This window comes from Lutjanus erythropterus, chromosome 1 (assembly GCF_056507025.1).
Source record: "Lutjanus erythropterus isolate fLutEry1 chromosome 1, fLutEry1.hap2, whole genome shotgun sequence".
Lineage (NCBI taxonomy): Eukaryota > Metazoa > Chordata > Actinopteri > Lutjaniformes > Lutjanidae > Lutjanus > Lutjanus erythropterus.
Window position 1 is genome coordinate 367,501 of NC_139317.1, and position 17,500 is coordinate 385,000.

Below are 17,500 nucleotides of genomic sequence, written 5' to 3' on the forward strand. Positions count from 1 at the left end.
CTGTCTTGGGTGAAGATCTCTTGGAGGTATTTCGAGACAGTTTGTGTACAGGACGATTACCACTAAGCTGTAGGAGAGCAGTTATCACACTGCTACCAAAAAAAGGAGATCTACAAGATGTGAAGAACTGGAGGCCTGTATCTCTGCTGTGTGGGGATTATAAAATCCTCTCTAAGGTCTTGGCCTCTAGACTCAGAGAAGTGATGAGTGAGGTCATCCACGTTGATCAGAGTTACTGTGTGCCCGGCAGGTTAATAAGTGATAACATCACTTTGATTCGGCATGTTTTGGACGTCTCTGGCTCATTGGGTGTAGATACTGGTCTTATTTCCATAGACCAGGAAAAGGCTTTTGCCCGGGTTGAGCACCGGTACTTATGGCAGACACTTCGTGCTTTTGGGTTCAGCCCAGGGTTCATAGCCAAGATCCAGGTACTGTACCGTGATATTGCGAGTATACTAAAAATCAATGGTGGTTTGGCTGCGCCTTTTAACGTACAGAGGGGGGTACGGCAGGGATGCTCTCTTTCTGGGATGCTGTATTCCCTCGCCATTGAACCACTGCTTCATAAACTTCGAAGAGAACTCTCAGGTGTTTGTTTTCCAGGTTGTACCTCAGCTGTTAAACTTTCAGCATATGCAGATGATGTTATGGTTTTAGTGAATAAACAGAGAGATATTGATATTCTGGAGGAAAACTTAGGTTTATTCAACAAAATGTCTTCTGCTAAAGTGAATTGGAAAAAGAGTGAAGCTTTGATGGTTGGGGGACAGTTGACTAACCGTTTAATTCTACCTGGAGGTCTAACTTGGAAAAAGGGAGGAATAAAATACTTGGGAGTGTTTCTAGGTGAGGAATCTGTGTTAGAGCGAAACTGGGAGAACGCTTTAGAAAAAATAGAAGGCCGGCTCAAAAAGTGGAAGTGGCTTTTACCAAGCATGTCCTATAGAGGGAGGACACTTATAGTTAACAATCTGGTGTCCTCCTCTTTGTGGCACAGACTGTCTTGTGTGGACCCCCCTTCTAACTTGCTTTCACGCATTCAAGCTGTTTTAGTTGATTTCTTTTGGGATAAGTTGCACTGGGTTCCTCAGGCTGTTCTTTTTCTTCCCAGAGAGGAAGGAGGACAGGGACTTATACACTTGGCCAGCAGAGGTGCTGCTTTTTGCCTCCAGTTTGTCCAGAGACTGCTGTTTGGCCCTAAAGACTTAGTGTGGAGACCCCTGGCTCACACAGTTCTGCAGCAGTTTAAAGGTCTGGGACTGCACAAGTCTGTGTTCCTGATGGATTTAAAGACTCCGCCGCTCTTCTACCGTGGAGTTTTCACAGTGTGGACAATGCTGGTAAAGGAGAGACCAGCGCAAAATAACTCTCTATACTGGTTGTTGCAAGAACCTGTGGTGCATGGAGGACGCCTGGACACTCCCTGCTGGGCAGGACCAGCAGTCACAGAAACGTTCTGCAGGGCAGGGGTTCTCACCTTTGGTTCTGTGGTGAACATTGCTGGACCTGAGCTGAACAATGCAGCTGCTCTGGCTGCTCACCTGGGAGGATTATCAGCAAACTGCTTGAACACTGGAAACACAGTGTGAAAGGACATGAATGTCTTCTGTTGAAGGAACTCTGTGATGGAGTGACTGTACCTCAGAAACATGATCCTTTCCCTTGTTTGTGTGTTCGTCCTGTTTTTAATGATCGTGATGGATCTGTTTCACATGTGACAAACTGCACTGGCATAAACCTGGAAGAGGTAAAAGGTAAAGCTTTGTATAGAATGATGGTGAAGTGTCTCAACAGGAAAAAACTACCTGACCAGGTCGATACACCTTGGCGAGGTCATTTGCAGGTGGGGAAACATGTTGTACCGGCGTGGAGGAGTTTATATAAACCACCTTTAACAAAGAAAATAGCGGACTTACAGTGGAGAGTTTTGCAGTTAATGTTTTCCTGTCTGTCATCAATCGAGGTGCAGATGATAAATGTCCTTTCTGTCCTGACAGAGAAACTGTTTTCCACTGTTACTCTGAGTGTAGACGGTTAGTTCCACTGTTCATGTTGTTAGAGAGTCTGTTTCAAAAAGTAGGGGAGGTTTTCTCCAAGAAAACCTTCATTTTTGGTTTTCAATACAAAAAGTCTACAAAACATAAATGTCAACTGATGAACTTTATCCTGGGTCAAACAAAGATGGTTATTTATGTCAGCAGAAAGAGAAGAATCGAAGATTTTGTGGATGTTGATGTAAAGTTGCTGTTTATTAGGATGTGAAAGCCAGAATTATGATCGATTTTAATTATTATAAAGAAATGAAGGATCTGGATCAGTTCAGTTTGATCTGGGCTCATGGTGACGTGTTGATCACTTGAATATTTATTCAAGTCTGTGTTTTGAAGATAATTTTATTTCTTTTGTACTTGATTGATTGATAGTTGATAGAATAAAGTTACCCCTAAAAAGTCAAAGTCTCTCCGTCTCTCTCTCTCCCTCTCTCTCCCTCTCCCTCTCCCCCCCCCTCCCTCCCTCCCTCCCTCTCTCCCTCTCTCCCTCTCTCCCTCTCTCTCTCTCCCTCCCTCTCTCTCCCTCTCCCTCTCCCTGTCTCTCTCCCTCTCCCTCTCCCCCCCCCTCCCTCCCTCCCTCTCTCCCTCTCTCCCTCTCTCTCTCTCTCCCCCCCCCCCTCCCTCTCTCTCTCTCTCCCTCTGTCTCTCATTCTTTCCATACCTCCGTGTCGTCCTTCTTTCCAGACTCTAATCCCATCAGGCCTCAGTCTGCCTGTGAAGGTTTATATGGAAACTGATTTGTTCAGAGTAGCTTCAGTTGTCTCTGCCTGCAGTCTGTCCATCATTTTGATAATCTGTTAATCGGTCTGAGTCATTTTTTAAGAATTAAAATGTAAATATTTTGTGGTTTCTTTCCTCTCTGACAGTAAACTGAATATCTTTGAGTTGTGGACAAAATCGGACATTTGAGGACGTCGTCTTAGCCTTTGGGAAACACTGATTTATATTTTTTTGCCATTTTCTGATATTTTATTTCATATTGACCTGCTCAGTTTAACATTAAGGCTAAAACGCACTAAAGGCTTCAATAGAAAAGTCAGTTGAAGCCAATCCAGGTGATGTAGATGTCCCTGGTCTTGAACTATTCATTGGGGGCGTTGGAACCGCTCTTTGTCTGACCGTCACCCAGGACCTGTTGGCCTTACTGTGAGGTCGCTGTCACACACTTTACACACGAACCGCACCGAGACCCACCTCTTCAAACGGACTCGGTCCAGATCTTTGGTCCGCACCAGGGTTTGATTGACAGCTTTCACACCAGCCCAAACAAATTGTACCAAACAGGCAAACGGACCGCGGCCCGTTTTAACCGGACCAAACAAGGCCGGTGTGAAAACGCCTTAAGTCTGCCGTCCCAGGCCAGAGGAGCCAAGAGGAGGTGCAGGAGTCTAGTTCTGTCTCACACCACTTGATTTACAATATGATGAAGAGTTATTATGGAATTATTGATCATTGATGCCAAAATAATGTTGCTGACGACAGCTTTGAAACTGAGCCCCCTGCAGCCTCTGAAAGACGTCACGCCGGCCGAGGACAGAGGCGAGGACAGAGGCGAGGACAGACGCGAGGACAGAGGCGTCCTAATGAAGTTTCATGGGTTCATTTCCCGCAGTCTGCAGCAGTGATCTGCTGAAGATCACTTTTAAAACTCACAAACAGAACAAAGTTCTCTGCACAAACTGTCCAGCTGTTCTACTGGTCACTGAGGTTGAATTGGTTCTACTGGTCAGCTCCCAGTGTCCCCTGTGAAGTCTCCCTGGACAAATACATGCTGAGATGTTTCTGTCTGAATACTTTGTCTCTGTGACTCTGTCTGTCTTTGTGTCTCTGTCTTTGTGTCTCTGCCCGTCTTTGTGTCTCTGACCGTCTTTGTGTCTCTGCCCGTCTTTGTGTCTCTGACCGTCTTTGTGTCTCTGCCCGTCTTTGTGTCTCTGACCGTCTTTGTGTCTCTGCCCGTCTTTGTGTCTCTGACCGTCTTTGTGTCTCTGCCCGTCTTTGTGTCTCTGCCTGTCTTTGTGTCTCTGACCGTCTTTGTTTCTCTGCTTGTCTTTGTGTCTCTGCCTGTCTTTGTGTCTCTGACCGTCTTTGTGTCTCTGACCGTCTTTGTGTCTCTGCCTGTCTTTGTGTCTCTGCCTGTCTTTGTGTCTCTGTCTTTGTGTCTCTGTCTTTGTGTCTCTGCCCGTCTTTGTGTCTCTGTCTTTGTGTCTCTGACCGTCTTTGTGTCTCTGTCTTTGTGTCTCTGACAGTCTTTGTGTCTCTGACCGTCTTTGTGTCTCTGTCTTTGTGTCTCTGCCTGTCTTTGTGTCTCTGACCGTCTTTGTGTCTCTGCCTGTCTTTGTGTCTCTGCCTGTCTTTGTGTCTCTGTCTTTGTGTCTCTGTCTTTGTGTCTCTGCCCGTCTTTGTGTCTCTGCCCGTCTTTGTGTCTCTGCCTGTCTTTGTGTCTCTGTCTTTGTGTCTCTGTCTTTGTGTCTCTGACCGTCTTTGTGTCTCTGACCGTCTTTGTGTCTCTGACCGTCTTTGTGTCTCTGTCTTTGTGTCTCTGCCCGTCTTTGTGTCTCTGCCTGTCTTTGTGTCTCTGTCTTTGTGTCTCTGACCGTCTTTGTGTCTCTGACCGTCTTTGTGTCTCTTGTATTTTCCACAGTAAAGGGAAGAAGCCCATCCTGATCCTGAGGACTCAGCTGTCCGTCCGTGTTCACTCCATCCTGGGTAATTACCTCCTGTGTCTCGTCTTGTTTCCGTCCCTCCGTCTGTCCCATGGAGCAGCAGCAGTGATGAGTCAGGGGAAAGTCTCAGTCAGGTTTTCTTTCTGTCCACACTCTCACCACAGTGACGTGTTTCTGAGGGTTTCCTCTCTGACTCACTCAGCTGCTGCTCGCCGTGGATCTGATTTCACCAACACATCTGTCTCTACAGAACGTCTCACTTCTGTCCTGAACTTTTGCCTCTCACTTGCTGATTTTTGAACATTTTTTTATATAAAATGTCTTTTGATGTTACGCTCTGCTCGTATAATCATCTCGTCTCATCTGGTGACTCTGACTTTATGAGTTGCACAAACGTTCCCAGAGGGTTTCTGCAGAACATTGTGTCCTGATGACTGGAGGTTTGAATCGCTTCGACTCGCTCTGATTCAGGATCAGCAGACATCAGAGTCTGGTGGTTCTAAACTTGTTCGGTTTGTGAGTCCTCATGTGACCTGGTGTCTCAGTTTCTGCTTCATGATGGTTTTTCTTCTCAGATGAATTTGAAGGATCTTTAGAAAATAACTCAGTGCTCAGCTGCATAAAACCACTTAGACTAAAGTTTCCCTTAAATGTTCCTCTGAGGGCGGCTTAGAAAAAATGGGTTCTGTATTCTGAATTCCTCAAAGGTCCAATTTGAGGGACTCAGTCTGCTGAAGTGAAATAATCTGACAGTGGACCCTGTGAGACACACAGCTGGACAATATATTGATATTATATCACATTGTGATGTGAAACTAGATACTGTGATAGATTTTGGACATTTTGGACGTTTACTTCCTCTCTCATCTGCTGTTTGTGTGTTTTTGTCGTCCAGATCAGAGAATCTGTCCTCTGCACTCAGGAGATTCTCTGAATATGAAGTGTAATGAGGTTCTGTTTCAGTCAGGCTCTGTTTGTTCTTCACTCTGGATGATGTGTTTGTTCTTCCCATGTTCTCCAGGAGAACAGTGTTCTCACTGGAGCTGAGTATCAGGTACACTGAGCAGCTCATTATTGTGAAATAAACCCTGACAGGTGTAACACAAAACATCCTGAAGGGGTTTTCTCACAATAATGACCTGTTTGATGTACATTATCTCGTTTAATATATTTTTTATTTTCCATCAATAAAGAAACAGCTGACACGTCTTCATCTACGACGACCGGACTGTAAATCAAACTGTCAGCAAGGAGACGACCTGAGAGGGTTTCTGCAAACTGAGGGACAGGGGAAGTATTTTATCATTAATTAAAGACTTGATTGTCTCAGAGGCTCTTTGACGTCAGTCTGAGAGTTTTGTCCCCTGTGGGCTTCCATAGAATGGATCAAACAGCTTGATGAGAAGAAGCTGGTGGTGACGTGTTTGTTTCTGTCTGAACCTGCAGCAGTTTGATGATTTCTGAGGAGGAGGAGGAGGATGAAGAGTCGCCATCAGGAGTTCATGATGACATGATTTCCTGCAGTTTGAGTCATGAGACGGTTTGTTTGTCGTCAGTGTTTGATGAATGAAGCTGCTGTGAAGAAACTCTGTGATCTTTCATCTTTATAAATGAACAACAGACGGTCTGTTCTCTGAGCTTTAATGGTCACTCTGTGCATCATTATATTAAAAACTGTCATCATTTATTTATTGACTGTAGACTTAAAGGAGAAGTGTGTGATTTCCAGCGGCATCTAGCGTTCAAACCTTAGATTGCATCTAAGAGGATTTACCCCGACACCGCCCCTCCCTCACCAAGAGTACGGTGGCCGTCAGCGGACAAAATGGCGAGCGAAAGCTTTCTCACAACAAACTACAATTATGTGTGTAGGATGATTTACCTGTCCAGCAGAAAACAGGCAACCTCGCCATCACTGTGAAAACGTTTGTCCTCCAGCAGCGATTTCCATCGTGTAAACGCTATGCCGATGTTGATTGGTGTTTTTGCCGTTTCCTGTCATGCTTGCGTTTACTTTCTTCGTGTCTCCGCTTCTTGGATGACGGGGATTCACTGGGATTAACAATAAACAACAATAAAAGACAGACGATGACAGAATACAAACAACAACTACAGACATTTTCGACAATAATGACTACAACTGACAGTTAAGAACAAAATACGACAGTTACACAGTAAGAAAGAAGTGACAGAATCATGGCGTGGATACAGAGCTGCGGGTTTTATGGGTAAATAAGAATTTGGTTTAAAAAAAACAAACTTTTATTACAATAAATTTGTTGTACATTACAACATAACTATTTACAATTTCTGACTGTTTTTATTTGACAAAATGCATGAACTTTTCCTTTAAAATCATCCTTGCATGACAGGAATTATTTTCAGGAAGTCTGGTTTGGTGTAGCTGTGATGTGTCGCAGGGTTTCTACTCATCATGAGTAGAAACAACGTCAGAAACAGGTTGTGAAAACGAAAAGAAAAACAAGATGCAAAAATTTATCAGGAGGAACAGGAACGTTATTCTCCCAGGATGAAACAGGGAGAGGGGGATGAAAAACACCCCGCCTCTCAAACCAACATCAGGTGATTAGCTCCACCCCCTCTGTGACCCTGTTTTTAGATAACGTCTGGATTATCTACTGAGTTGCAGTGTGACTGCAGCGTCGTGCCTCCTGCATGCTTTCTGTTTAAATCCATCCGTACTTCCACCTCCTTATCATTCATACTGTTGGTTTATTCTGTCCACATGAGATCTACTTCCTGTCTGTCCCTCCTGAGGAGCGTTCGGGGAGTTTTCCTCTCTGAGTTGAGGCTCTGAGGATGGAGGACGTCTCCTGCTGTACAGGTTGTGGGTCATGTAATTACTGCGGACACACAGAGCCACACGTGTCTCCTCCAGTCTGAAAGGTTGCCATGTTTGATCTGCTGCTGCATGCTGATGTCTGGGTCCTGGACAAAAATCCTCACCTGGTTACTGATGATGATCCACACAGCTTGTTGTGAGCAGATTCATGGAGGAACTATTTTTACTTTACAATCTATCAGAACTACTTTCTTTAGTTTCGACATGAAACGGTTCACAACAGGGTGTGTGGATTATCTTTAGTAACCAGCTCATGATTTCTGAGAGACGTGTATTTTTGTCTCTTTGAGCTCGAGCTGAGTGTCATGTAGCCTCATGATAATGGAGACAAGTCAGACGTCTCTACGGCCGAGACTCACCCTGTAGTCTGACTCACCAGATACACTCATACACACTTACACACGCGGATATAAGTCCTGCCATTGGTTACTTGCTTTGAGCGGCATCACAGTGTCCACTATCTGCGTTTTCAGAGCCTTTAAGACACAAGAGAACAAAGTCCTGGTTTCTTCCACACTAAAAACAGCACATTAGCTCCTGGGATGCTAACAGAACAAACATAAACACGTTAACAGTTGTTAGCTTTTCTTTTGCAGTGATGTAATCATTTTAAAATCAGAGCCCCCCCCCCCCCCCCCCGACATGAGCACAAGTGTCCCTTTAAAGGAATGAAAATAAAATAAATGCTTCATCATAATTTCACAAAATGTCCTGACAGACATGAAGCTTAAAACTATTTTAATGGATGTATGTGTAAAAAGTCTCTCCTTTAAAAATAAATGTAAAAAAGAAATGTATTTATTATTTATATTTTAATTAAATAAATCAAATAGTGCTTCATTTTGAGCAACATGAACTCACAGTGAGCACACCTCTGTGTGTGTGTGTGTGTGTGTGTGTGTGTGTGTGTGTGTGTGCGTGTGTGTGTGTGTGTGTGAGTGTGTGTGTGTGTGTGAGTGTGTGTGTGTGTGTGTGAGTGTGTGTGTGTGTGTGAGTGTGTGTGTGTGTGAGTGTGTGTGTGTGTGTGTGTGTGTGTGTGTGTGTGTGTGTGTGTGTGTGAGAGTGTGTGTGTGTGTGTGTGTGTGTGTGTGTGTGTGTGTGTGTGTGTGTGTGTGTGTGTGTGTGTTCTCAGCTCTCCTCCTCAGAGAGTTTCTGTTCATTCTGGTCTCCGTTTCCTTGTTTCTGTTCTGGTCCCTGCAGACTGAAACCTCCCGTCTGTTTCAGGCTTTTTATTTTCAGCCTGGGTCTTTTTTAAAGCTTATCTGAGCCTGTTGTGTTCTGTTGTGTTCCTGTTGTGTTCCTGTTGTGTTCCTGTTCACAGCAGCTGGACTCACTGACACACAAAGTTACAGCCTGACAGGATCTGTATCAAGTTTCATTTTATTTAAGGATTTTGAAGCAATGAAGGAAAACTTGTTCAGGTTGGGAAAGAAGTTCAGAGTTTGACCTCAGATGAAGTTAATGTTCAGCGATTAAACTCATTATTCTGTATTTATCTGTGTGTGTAATGGTTGAAATGTTAAATCCTTTTAAGGATAAAATAATTAAAACTATATAGAAGACTTTATTGAGCAAGATGTGAGGAAGAATAAACCAAAAGGTGGAGAGAAAACGGAGAGTTCACCCTGGTGGTCAGCTCAGCAGTTAGCATGTTAGCTGTGCAGCAGTTAGCATGTTAGCTGTGCAACAGTTAGCATGTGAGCTGTGCAGTTAGCATGTGAGCTGTGCAGCAGTTAGCATGTTAGCTGTGCGGCAGTTAGCATGTGAGCTGTGCGGCAGTTAGCATGTGAGCTGTGCAGCAGTTAGCATGTGAGCTGTGCAGCAGTTAGCATGTGAGCTGTGCAGCAGTTAGCATGTGAGCGACATAGAAAGAATCAACACTTTATCGAAGCTCACAGGACTTCATAGACTTAAAATCTGTCCTCTTTAACTCTTCCCTCTCTGTATGCACTTATTGACTCACTCCACACTGTTTCGCCTGTTGTGATTGGCTGTTCGTGTGTCACTTGCAGCTCCATTTTCAGAGGATGTGTTATAGTTTGTTTATGAGAGTTATTCATTAATTCATTTAAATAAACTTTTGATTGGTTTCTATTGATTGAGCCTGTTGCTGATTCAGATCACTGTTGTTTTATTGATCATATTAACTGTAATGCTGAAAAACCTCCAGATCCACAGAAGACTCAGTCACATGACACATGATTGTAAATGGACTTTGACATGTGCTGACGTGTTGTTTTTCTTCTGAACACACACACAACATGCAGATTTTTAGATTCAGACTGAGATACAGCACACAGAATATCATTAATTATCATTATCATCATGGTTAAATGTGTATAAATCATAAATATATATTTAAAAAAAAAACTCCTTCTAACGTCTAAGTTTCCTGAGAACCATCCTGTTTTCTTCAGCGATAATCCTCCGTTCATCCTTAAAAACACTGCAAACAGGAGCTGCCGACGCCACCTTCAGGACACTTTCACTTCAGTTTTTATTCATTATTTCAACATTTATTAACATATAAAACATGTAAAACAAACAAACAAACAAACAGTAGAAAATAGAAAAACATTTGTTTGGAAGTTTCATCCGTTTCATCACCTGAGCCAGGTGTCCGTCCTGTAAAATCAACGTGTCTCACTGGAGACAGTTTCACTACATGTAGACAGAGGACTGTTTGTTGTTGTTGTTGTTGTTGTTGTTGTTGTTGTTGTTGTTGTTGTCCCTCAGTGTCTGTGTGTCTGAGTGTCTCACACCCTGATTTTAGACCTAAACTTTACACAGAACATCAGAAAGCAGCAGAACAGACTGGATTCATCCAGAACAGGTTCAGACCTGCAGACACACAGCTGCTGTGTTGTGTTCAACACCACAGAAAAGAGTTGGACAGAACAAACATCCTGATGGTTTAACTGGTGTTACACGTTGATTCCACTGGGCATGGGACGTCTGCGCCACCGTTTTGATCTGTCCTCCACGTGGCTGCAGGTCTCACCAGCAGCGTTTCAGAAGCATTTAATCCACCTGAGTGAGTCGATTTGTTCGTCTGTCTCAGGTCAGGAGGCTGCACAGTTAAACTGTTTATCGACTGTTTTTACGATTGTGAGTCTACACAGGGTCTTTTATTTTGAAATTTGACCAGATTCTCAGTGCTTTTCATGTGTCCGACGCACTGCAGCGCTGTGTTGAACCGCCATCATCAGCTGCGGTGGACACAATGCAGCTGTGACACAACAACATGAACCTGTGCAGTTTGTCCTGATGGTGGCGCTGCAGGAAACATGATGCAGGGTCAATCCTCTGCAGAGCAGCATGGAGCTCACTGACTTTTAGTCTTCAGTTCATCAGATTCACCTTCCTGGGAAACGCTGAACTTTCCCAGAGTTCCTGTTGTCGGGCACTCTCAGCTCCCTCCCTCCTCCCCTCCCTCCCCCTCCCTCCCCCACGCTGCCTGGCATGACCCCACCCTTCCTGCTCCGGAGGGGATTTCCCAGAATGCTTCCTCCTTCAAGCCTTCGCTGCGTTTTAAATGACAGAGTCTCTCCTGTGCTGCCTTCAGGGTCAAACACGAATCACCCGTCTCTCCTGTTTCTGCTCGTCCTGTTTCTGTGGAAGAAACTGTGACGACTGTTGTCTTTAATCTGACTGATGTTGCAACAAGTCAGTAAACCCACAACATGGTCGAAGGTCCTTATTGGCTGAAGGTCGACCAGTTCGACTACATACATGCAGTGAAGTGTTCAGGTGCATGTTCAGGCTGATATCTTGGTAAAAACCTGAACATGAGGAGGAGACACAGCAGCTGCAGGTCAGAGCAGCAGTGAAAGTGTATGAGAGGAAAAGTGTTTCATGTTCACTGCTGATCAATCTTGTTTGTTCTCGTCCTGACTGATCCTCCTCCTTAATGCTGCGTTCAGGGTCATCCTCCTCAACTCATATACTCAGGAATTTCTAGCAGTTAGTTGTTTGGTCTATAAAATATCATATGTCTGTGAACTCCACCTGGGAATTGTGATCAGGAGGCAACCTGCTTTACCTCCTGAATGTCATATATAGAACATTTGATTGATCGATTATCAAAATCTTTGCCAGTTAATTTTATGTGAAATATTTGATTAATCCACCAATAGTTGCTCTTAAAACAAAATAAAATCCCCTGTTTATTAAAACTGTGGGTCAGTCTGAGTGTCACTGTTCTCAGAGCTGCTGCATGCTGACGCAGCATCCTGTCAGTGTGTGTGTGTGTGTGTGTGTGTGTGTGTGTGTGTGTGTTTCCTTCCATGTTTTGTTGCTGTTGTCCTGCTGATGACAGTTTCTTGTTGTTCAGACTCTCAGCAGGACGTCACAGTAAACTGAATATCTTTGAGTTCTGGAAAAAACAAGACATTTGAGGACGTCATCTTGGACTTTTATCAACATTTTCTGACATTTTATGAACTAAAGAACTGATCGATTAGTGGAAAAATTACTGCCAGAATGCTCACTAGTTGAAAAATAGGTCCAAACCAAACAGGTGAAAACAGGTGGAGACTCCACCTGACAAGATCCTGACAGAATTCATTTAATTTATTCATTTAATCTGTTCAATGACATTTTATAGACAATTAATTGAGAAAGTAATCAACTGATTAATCAACTATGAACATAATTGTTAATTGCCTAATCTGAACCTGCTGGATCAGGCAGACGGTTGACCTGTCTTTGGTTCTTGTCTGCCACAGAGACAAATTTAACTTTTTAAATATTTTATAGTGTCTCAGTGTTTTGTCTTTGTTTTGTCTTCACACCCAAACTGTCCAAACCAAAATAAAATCCATCTCGTTCAGTTGATCCAGGTGTTCTGTCAGTTATTCAGTATGAGCTGTTTCCTGATGGGAAATGTCTGACTTTATGTAGAGCACATGAATGCATCATTATTTCCTGTCCCTCAGGAGGTTGGGTCCTGTGTGTGGACCCCTCAGCCTGAAATGTTTAGTGCACATTGATGCTCGAGGACTTCTTGTGGTGACAGTGATCGAGAATAAAACGTATAAAAATCATATACATATATATATATAGTCTCCCAGAGACTACATGCATGAAACTGACATCTCTGTGAACACACTGATCTAAAAGATGTCACATGACCTCCAGTGACATCACCACCATGACTTCAGACATTTTCACTGGTGGAACGATGCTGTTGTCATAGAAACACATCATAAAATTGTTTTATTCATTGAAGCTTTGTTAAATGTGTCTGAATGTCCACACACACACACACACACACACACACACACACACACACACACACACACACACACACACACACACAGCTCCTCTCAGCTCCCCGGAGCAGCTCTGTGTCTGTCTGTCTGTGGCTCAGTGTGTCTGTGCTGATTTTACTGGTGACTTCTAACCAATCAGGTAGTGCTGTGGTCGGGACATTGAGTCAGACTACAGAATGTAGGAGTGTATTATTCTGTACAGTGTATAATTATATATTATATGTACTATAATTTAGTATAATAGAGTAGAATAGTGTGTTTAGAGTAAACTGTAAAGCATTATTTTATTATGTAGAATTATTATACATTTATTATTATTATTATTATTATTATTACATTATATTACAGTATCATAGACGGTCCAAATATTTTGTCCCATCATCACAAATTAACTAAACAGGAAAGTATTTGACCCCATTACAGCCTCTCTGCACTCTGACAGGAATGTAAACACAACATGATGCTAATGATGCGTTCACTGCCCTGAGACAAACACTGAGCAGCTCAGAGTTCACACAGTGAATGAATACTGACACATTTACTGCTGATGGATGAGGTTACGGGTTGATTGCTGTGAAGAATTAACTTGATAGTTTTATTAACTCGTAACTACGCTGACAGACAGCAGGTCTTCAGAGCGCAGGTGGAGCGCCCACCTGTTTGGATCGTTTTTTCCACTAGAGATCAATCTGGCAATAATGTTCCCACTAATTGATCAGTTGTTTGATCCATAAAATGTCAGAAAATGTTGATTAAATCCAAGATGACGTCATCAAATGTAACAACAGGATTTTTTGACTGCTGATGAAAACAGAAAACTACAATCATGGCTACTGTGATGACTTCTAATCACACTGAGATTATTGATTTTTACTGATCATTACATCCCAACAGAACATCATGTAGAACCAGAACGTTGTCTCTGTGGTTCTCCAGTGTGTCTCAGCTCAGAGTGGGACTCAGTTAGCAACATTTAGTACAAACAGGAAATACCACACTGACTTTATCTAGGTCACTTCCTGTCTCTGCAGGATAAACACATGAATCCCTCTGTCCCCCCGACTGTCTGTCCCTCCGTCTGTCTGTCCCCCCGACTGTCTGTCCCGCCGTCTGTCTGTCCCTCCGTCTGTCTGTCCCTCCGACTGTCTGTCCCCCTGACTGTCTGTCCCTCCGTCTGTCTGTCCCCCCGACTGTCTGTCCCGCCGTCTGTCTGTCCCTCCGTCTGTCTGTCCCCCTGACTGTCTGTCCCTCCGTCTGTCTGTCCCTCCGTCTGTCTGTCCCTCCATCTGTCTGTCTGTGAAAACGTCCAGTTTATGGTCTACGGCTGCATTTTTGTGAATATGTTAATTAGCAGACATCATTGACAGACCGTGTCCTCGAGACATTCGATTAATGAGGAGCTCATTGTGTGATTGTATTTTGTGCGAGCTGGACTTTAGTGATATCCTCTTTAACACACAGAACCACACAACTATTTAGAACCCTGTGAGAGAACATGTGTGCGTCACCTGCTTCCTCACATGCTGTCCACTTTGTTTCTGATTGTTTTTCTATGCTGAAGATTTTCTAGGTGTTTCTATAGACTTTGTGTATCAGAGTGGTTCTACAGCAGGTCAGGACGTCACCAGGTGGTTTACAGAGTTACAAGGTCCAGTAAATGCATCATGCAAACAATACAGAAATGTACTGATATTAGAAAATGTACTTTGTAATTTGTACTTTTGATTTGTACTTTGAATACTACTGTACTTTTTTACACAATATTTTATTGATTTTTAAAACAAACAGAACAAAACACATGACAACAAGACACATATGAGCAAATCATACACGACGTGCATGTTGCATCACTACATGGACATTGAATGGACATTTTATAGTGAACTCAAAGCTTAGATCTGTCACACGACTCAGGGAAAGCAAGGCAGAGCGTCAGATGTTGACGGGGTACCAGAGGGCCGCCAGCCCACATTACAGCAGCCGCTGCATACTGCAGTCTGGGAGGCAGTTTAGAAAAGGTGTCCTCAACTTATCAAAAACCCTCTCATTCCCGTTGAAGACCGAGCCGAGGTGCTCCATCGGCAAAACAGTCGGAGGTCCATGTGATCCATTCAAATAAAATGCATCTCCTTGCTAACAGAAGAAGCTTGTTCAATAGTTTCTGCTGGACACTTGTCAAAGAGAGGCCTTCATCTGAAAGATTTAATAGAAATAAACTTGGCTTTGTTTGTATTTTCAGTTCCAGTGAGACTTTTTCCCAGAAATTAAATATCAGAGAGCAGTTCTCTTTTTTACACTTGACACAGAGGGGAGAAAAGTATTAAGGGACTCTCTGTTAGCCTATTGCACAAAAAGATTTTTCTCCACTTCATCAGACCATGCTTCCTCTCTGAACTCAGTCCCCAGGTCCCTTTCCCATATGCTTTTAATTCTATTAATACTAGAGATGCACCGATTGCAATTTTCTTAGCCGATTCCAATTTCTGGTTTTTATAAAGGTCTGACCTGCCGATTCTGATTTTGACCGATTCCGATTTTCAGTCTTTCTAAGAACTGGAATTGACAGCATTCACAAACATTTTTGCAACTTTTCTTGTAAAAATGAAATTAGATGTTCATAATAAAACACTGACTATTAAATATTCATTAAATACTATTTAAATCTCTAATTTAAGTCCTGCAGGTTACAGCCAGGGCTTAATATAGGTTTACATTAAGATTATGAATCAGCTGAATGGGATTTCGCGGGACGCGATTTCACGTGATTTCCTGTGGAAGCAGATGTAAACAAACCGGAGACGGACGCGATGCAACAATTTGCTGCGGTAAAACTTTGCCGTGAGAAAAACAAACACAGAAGTTAAAGGAGTCTGGATGAGAAAATGTTTGAGGAGACGCATCAACACAGGTTGTTTATTCTTCAGCCAGAACAGGAAGTGAGATTTTAACTGTCCCTCTGTGAACAGCAGTCTGCTGCTGGCTAACATTAGCATGAAGAGCTACAGAGTTTACAGCTGTTCTGAGACATCGTCAGCTGATCTGTCTCGTTGTAGACTGTCTGTCTTCTCTTTATCCTGTTCTTGGAATCTGTCTCTGACATCAGCTTCAAACAATATGTGTCTGAGTGTGTAGCTGTTATCAGCGCTGTGTTGACATCATGGTCAGTTTGTCTGCTGCGCGCATGACGTGACCATCGTGCAGAACACGTGTGAGACAATGACGGGCACAGAATCGGATTTGTGACGCTGACCGGCCGGTTCCGGTCTCTGGCCGGTCTATCGGTGTATCTCTAATTAATACTGAATGTATTGAGGGACTGTAATTTCCCATAGAAGTGGGATATAAATTTTTTACTATGGTGGAACTGTAACAAAAATAGGTCAATAGGAGAGGCTATTGGCTGAGTTTCAGGAAAATTAAGATGGATGTCTAAGCTGAAGAAAAAATGTTTAGATGGTATGTCAGATTTGGCTTTGATTTGTTCAAATGATAAACATTTTTCAGCCTCAAACAAATTATTAACAATCCTGATACCACGATGGTCCCAGGTCTGAAATATATTCAGGCTTAGTCAGGAAGAGAATGACATCATCGGCATAGAGTGTCAGTTTATGTACCACTCTGCCGAGACTTACACCGGAAATCTCATTCGTGCATCTTATAGCCTCTGCGAGTGGCTTGATAGCCAATGAAAATAGCAGAGGGGCAAAGGGACAACCTTGTCTCGTGCCTTATCCCAAATGAAAGGCTTCTGAACCGCAGCCGTTGACCAGCACTCGAACTTGAACAGCACACTTTAAATCATATAAACAAAACATTAGAAATACAACATTTTAAAATCACAGAATATCAAAGAGACGACCCGATTCAGTATCAACCCAGAATAAAATTCACAAAAATGTTCCAGAACTGCCATAACAAAATTTACATGATTCATCAGTTTGAGTTTTAGTGACGTCTTGAAGGAATATCACTTTTGTAAAAGAAAAGTGTCACACCCACCAGAAATATTACTGAGAACTAACCAGCAGACTGAATCAAACTCAGATTAATCAATCTAAGAAAAAAAGTTCCTAATAACATCAAAAGTAAAACTCTCAGTTCAAAGCGAGAGATGAAACTGGTGGGTGTGTTTTTATTTCTTCGTTCATATGGCTCTCCGGTAATCATGGTCAGAAAACGCTGAGCTTCTTCTGCGTTCTCAAAGATGAGCTCCGTTCTGTTGTTCTGCGCGACAAGCCTCGCTGGAAACGCCATCGTGAATCTGATTCCCTCGTCTCTGAGTTTTTGTACAGCATTATTAAAGGAACGGCGTTTCTGGACGGGTCCTGGTGGATGAACATCAGAGACAGCTGTCAGGTCTGCATCAGATTAAACACACACTGATTCAAATCACATGAAGAAGAGTTTATTTCTGCTGCATCTATTTTTAAACTCCTGCAGTGAACACCTGCACCAACCACGTCTGTCAGAGACACAGAAGTACCACAGACACTTGGTCTGACTGTGACACAGAAACATGGAGGCGACCTGACAGACTGTACAGGTTTAACACACGTCACCTAGAACACACCTGGTTCACATATTGATCACAATAAATGATGATATGATCAAATAATCGTTCATATTTCACCTCTTGCTGTTCAG

General features: G+C 43.0%; 1 protein-coding gene across 9 annotated transcripts in view; it reads left to right on the forward strand.

The window, feature by feature from the left end:
* The window catches only part of fhod1 (formin homology 2 domain containing 1), a 72,624-nt gene that overhangs the window by 12,317 nt on the left and 42,807 nt on the right, over nt 1-17,500 (forward strand). For all 9 annotated transcript variants that reach the window (XM_084740212.1, XM_084715456.1, XM_084714632.1 and 6 more), the window contains exon 3: nt 4,696-4,760. In XM_084740212.1, coding sequence (XP_084596338.1) covers nt 4,696-4,760 — 65 coding nt within the window. The remainder of the gene's footprint in view (nt 1-4,695; nt 4,761-17,500) is intronic.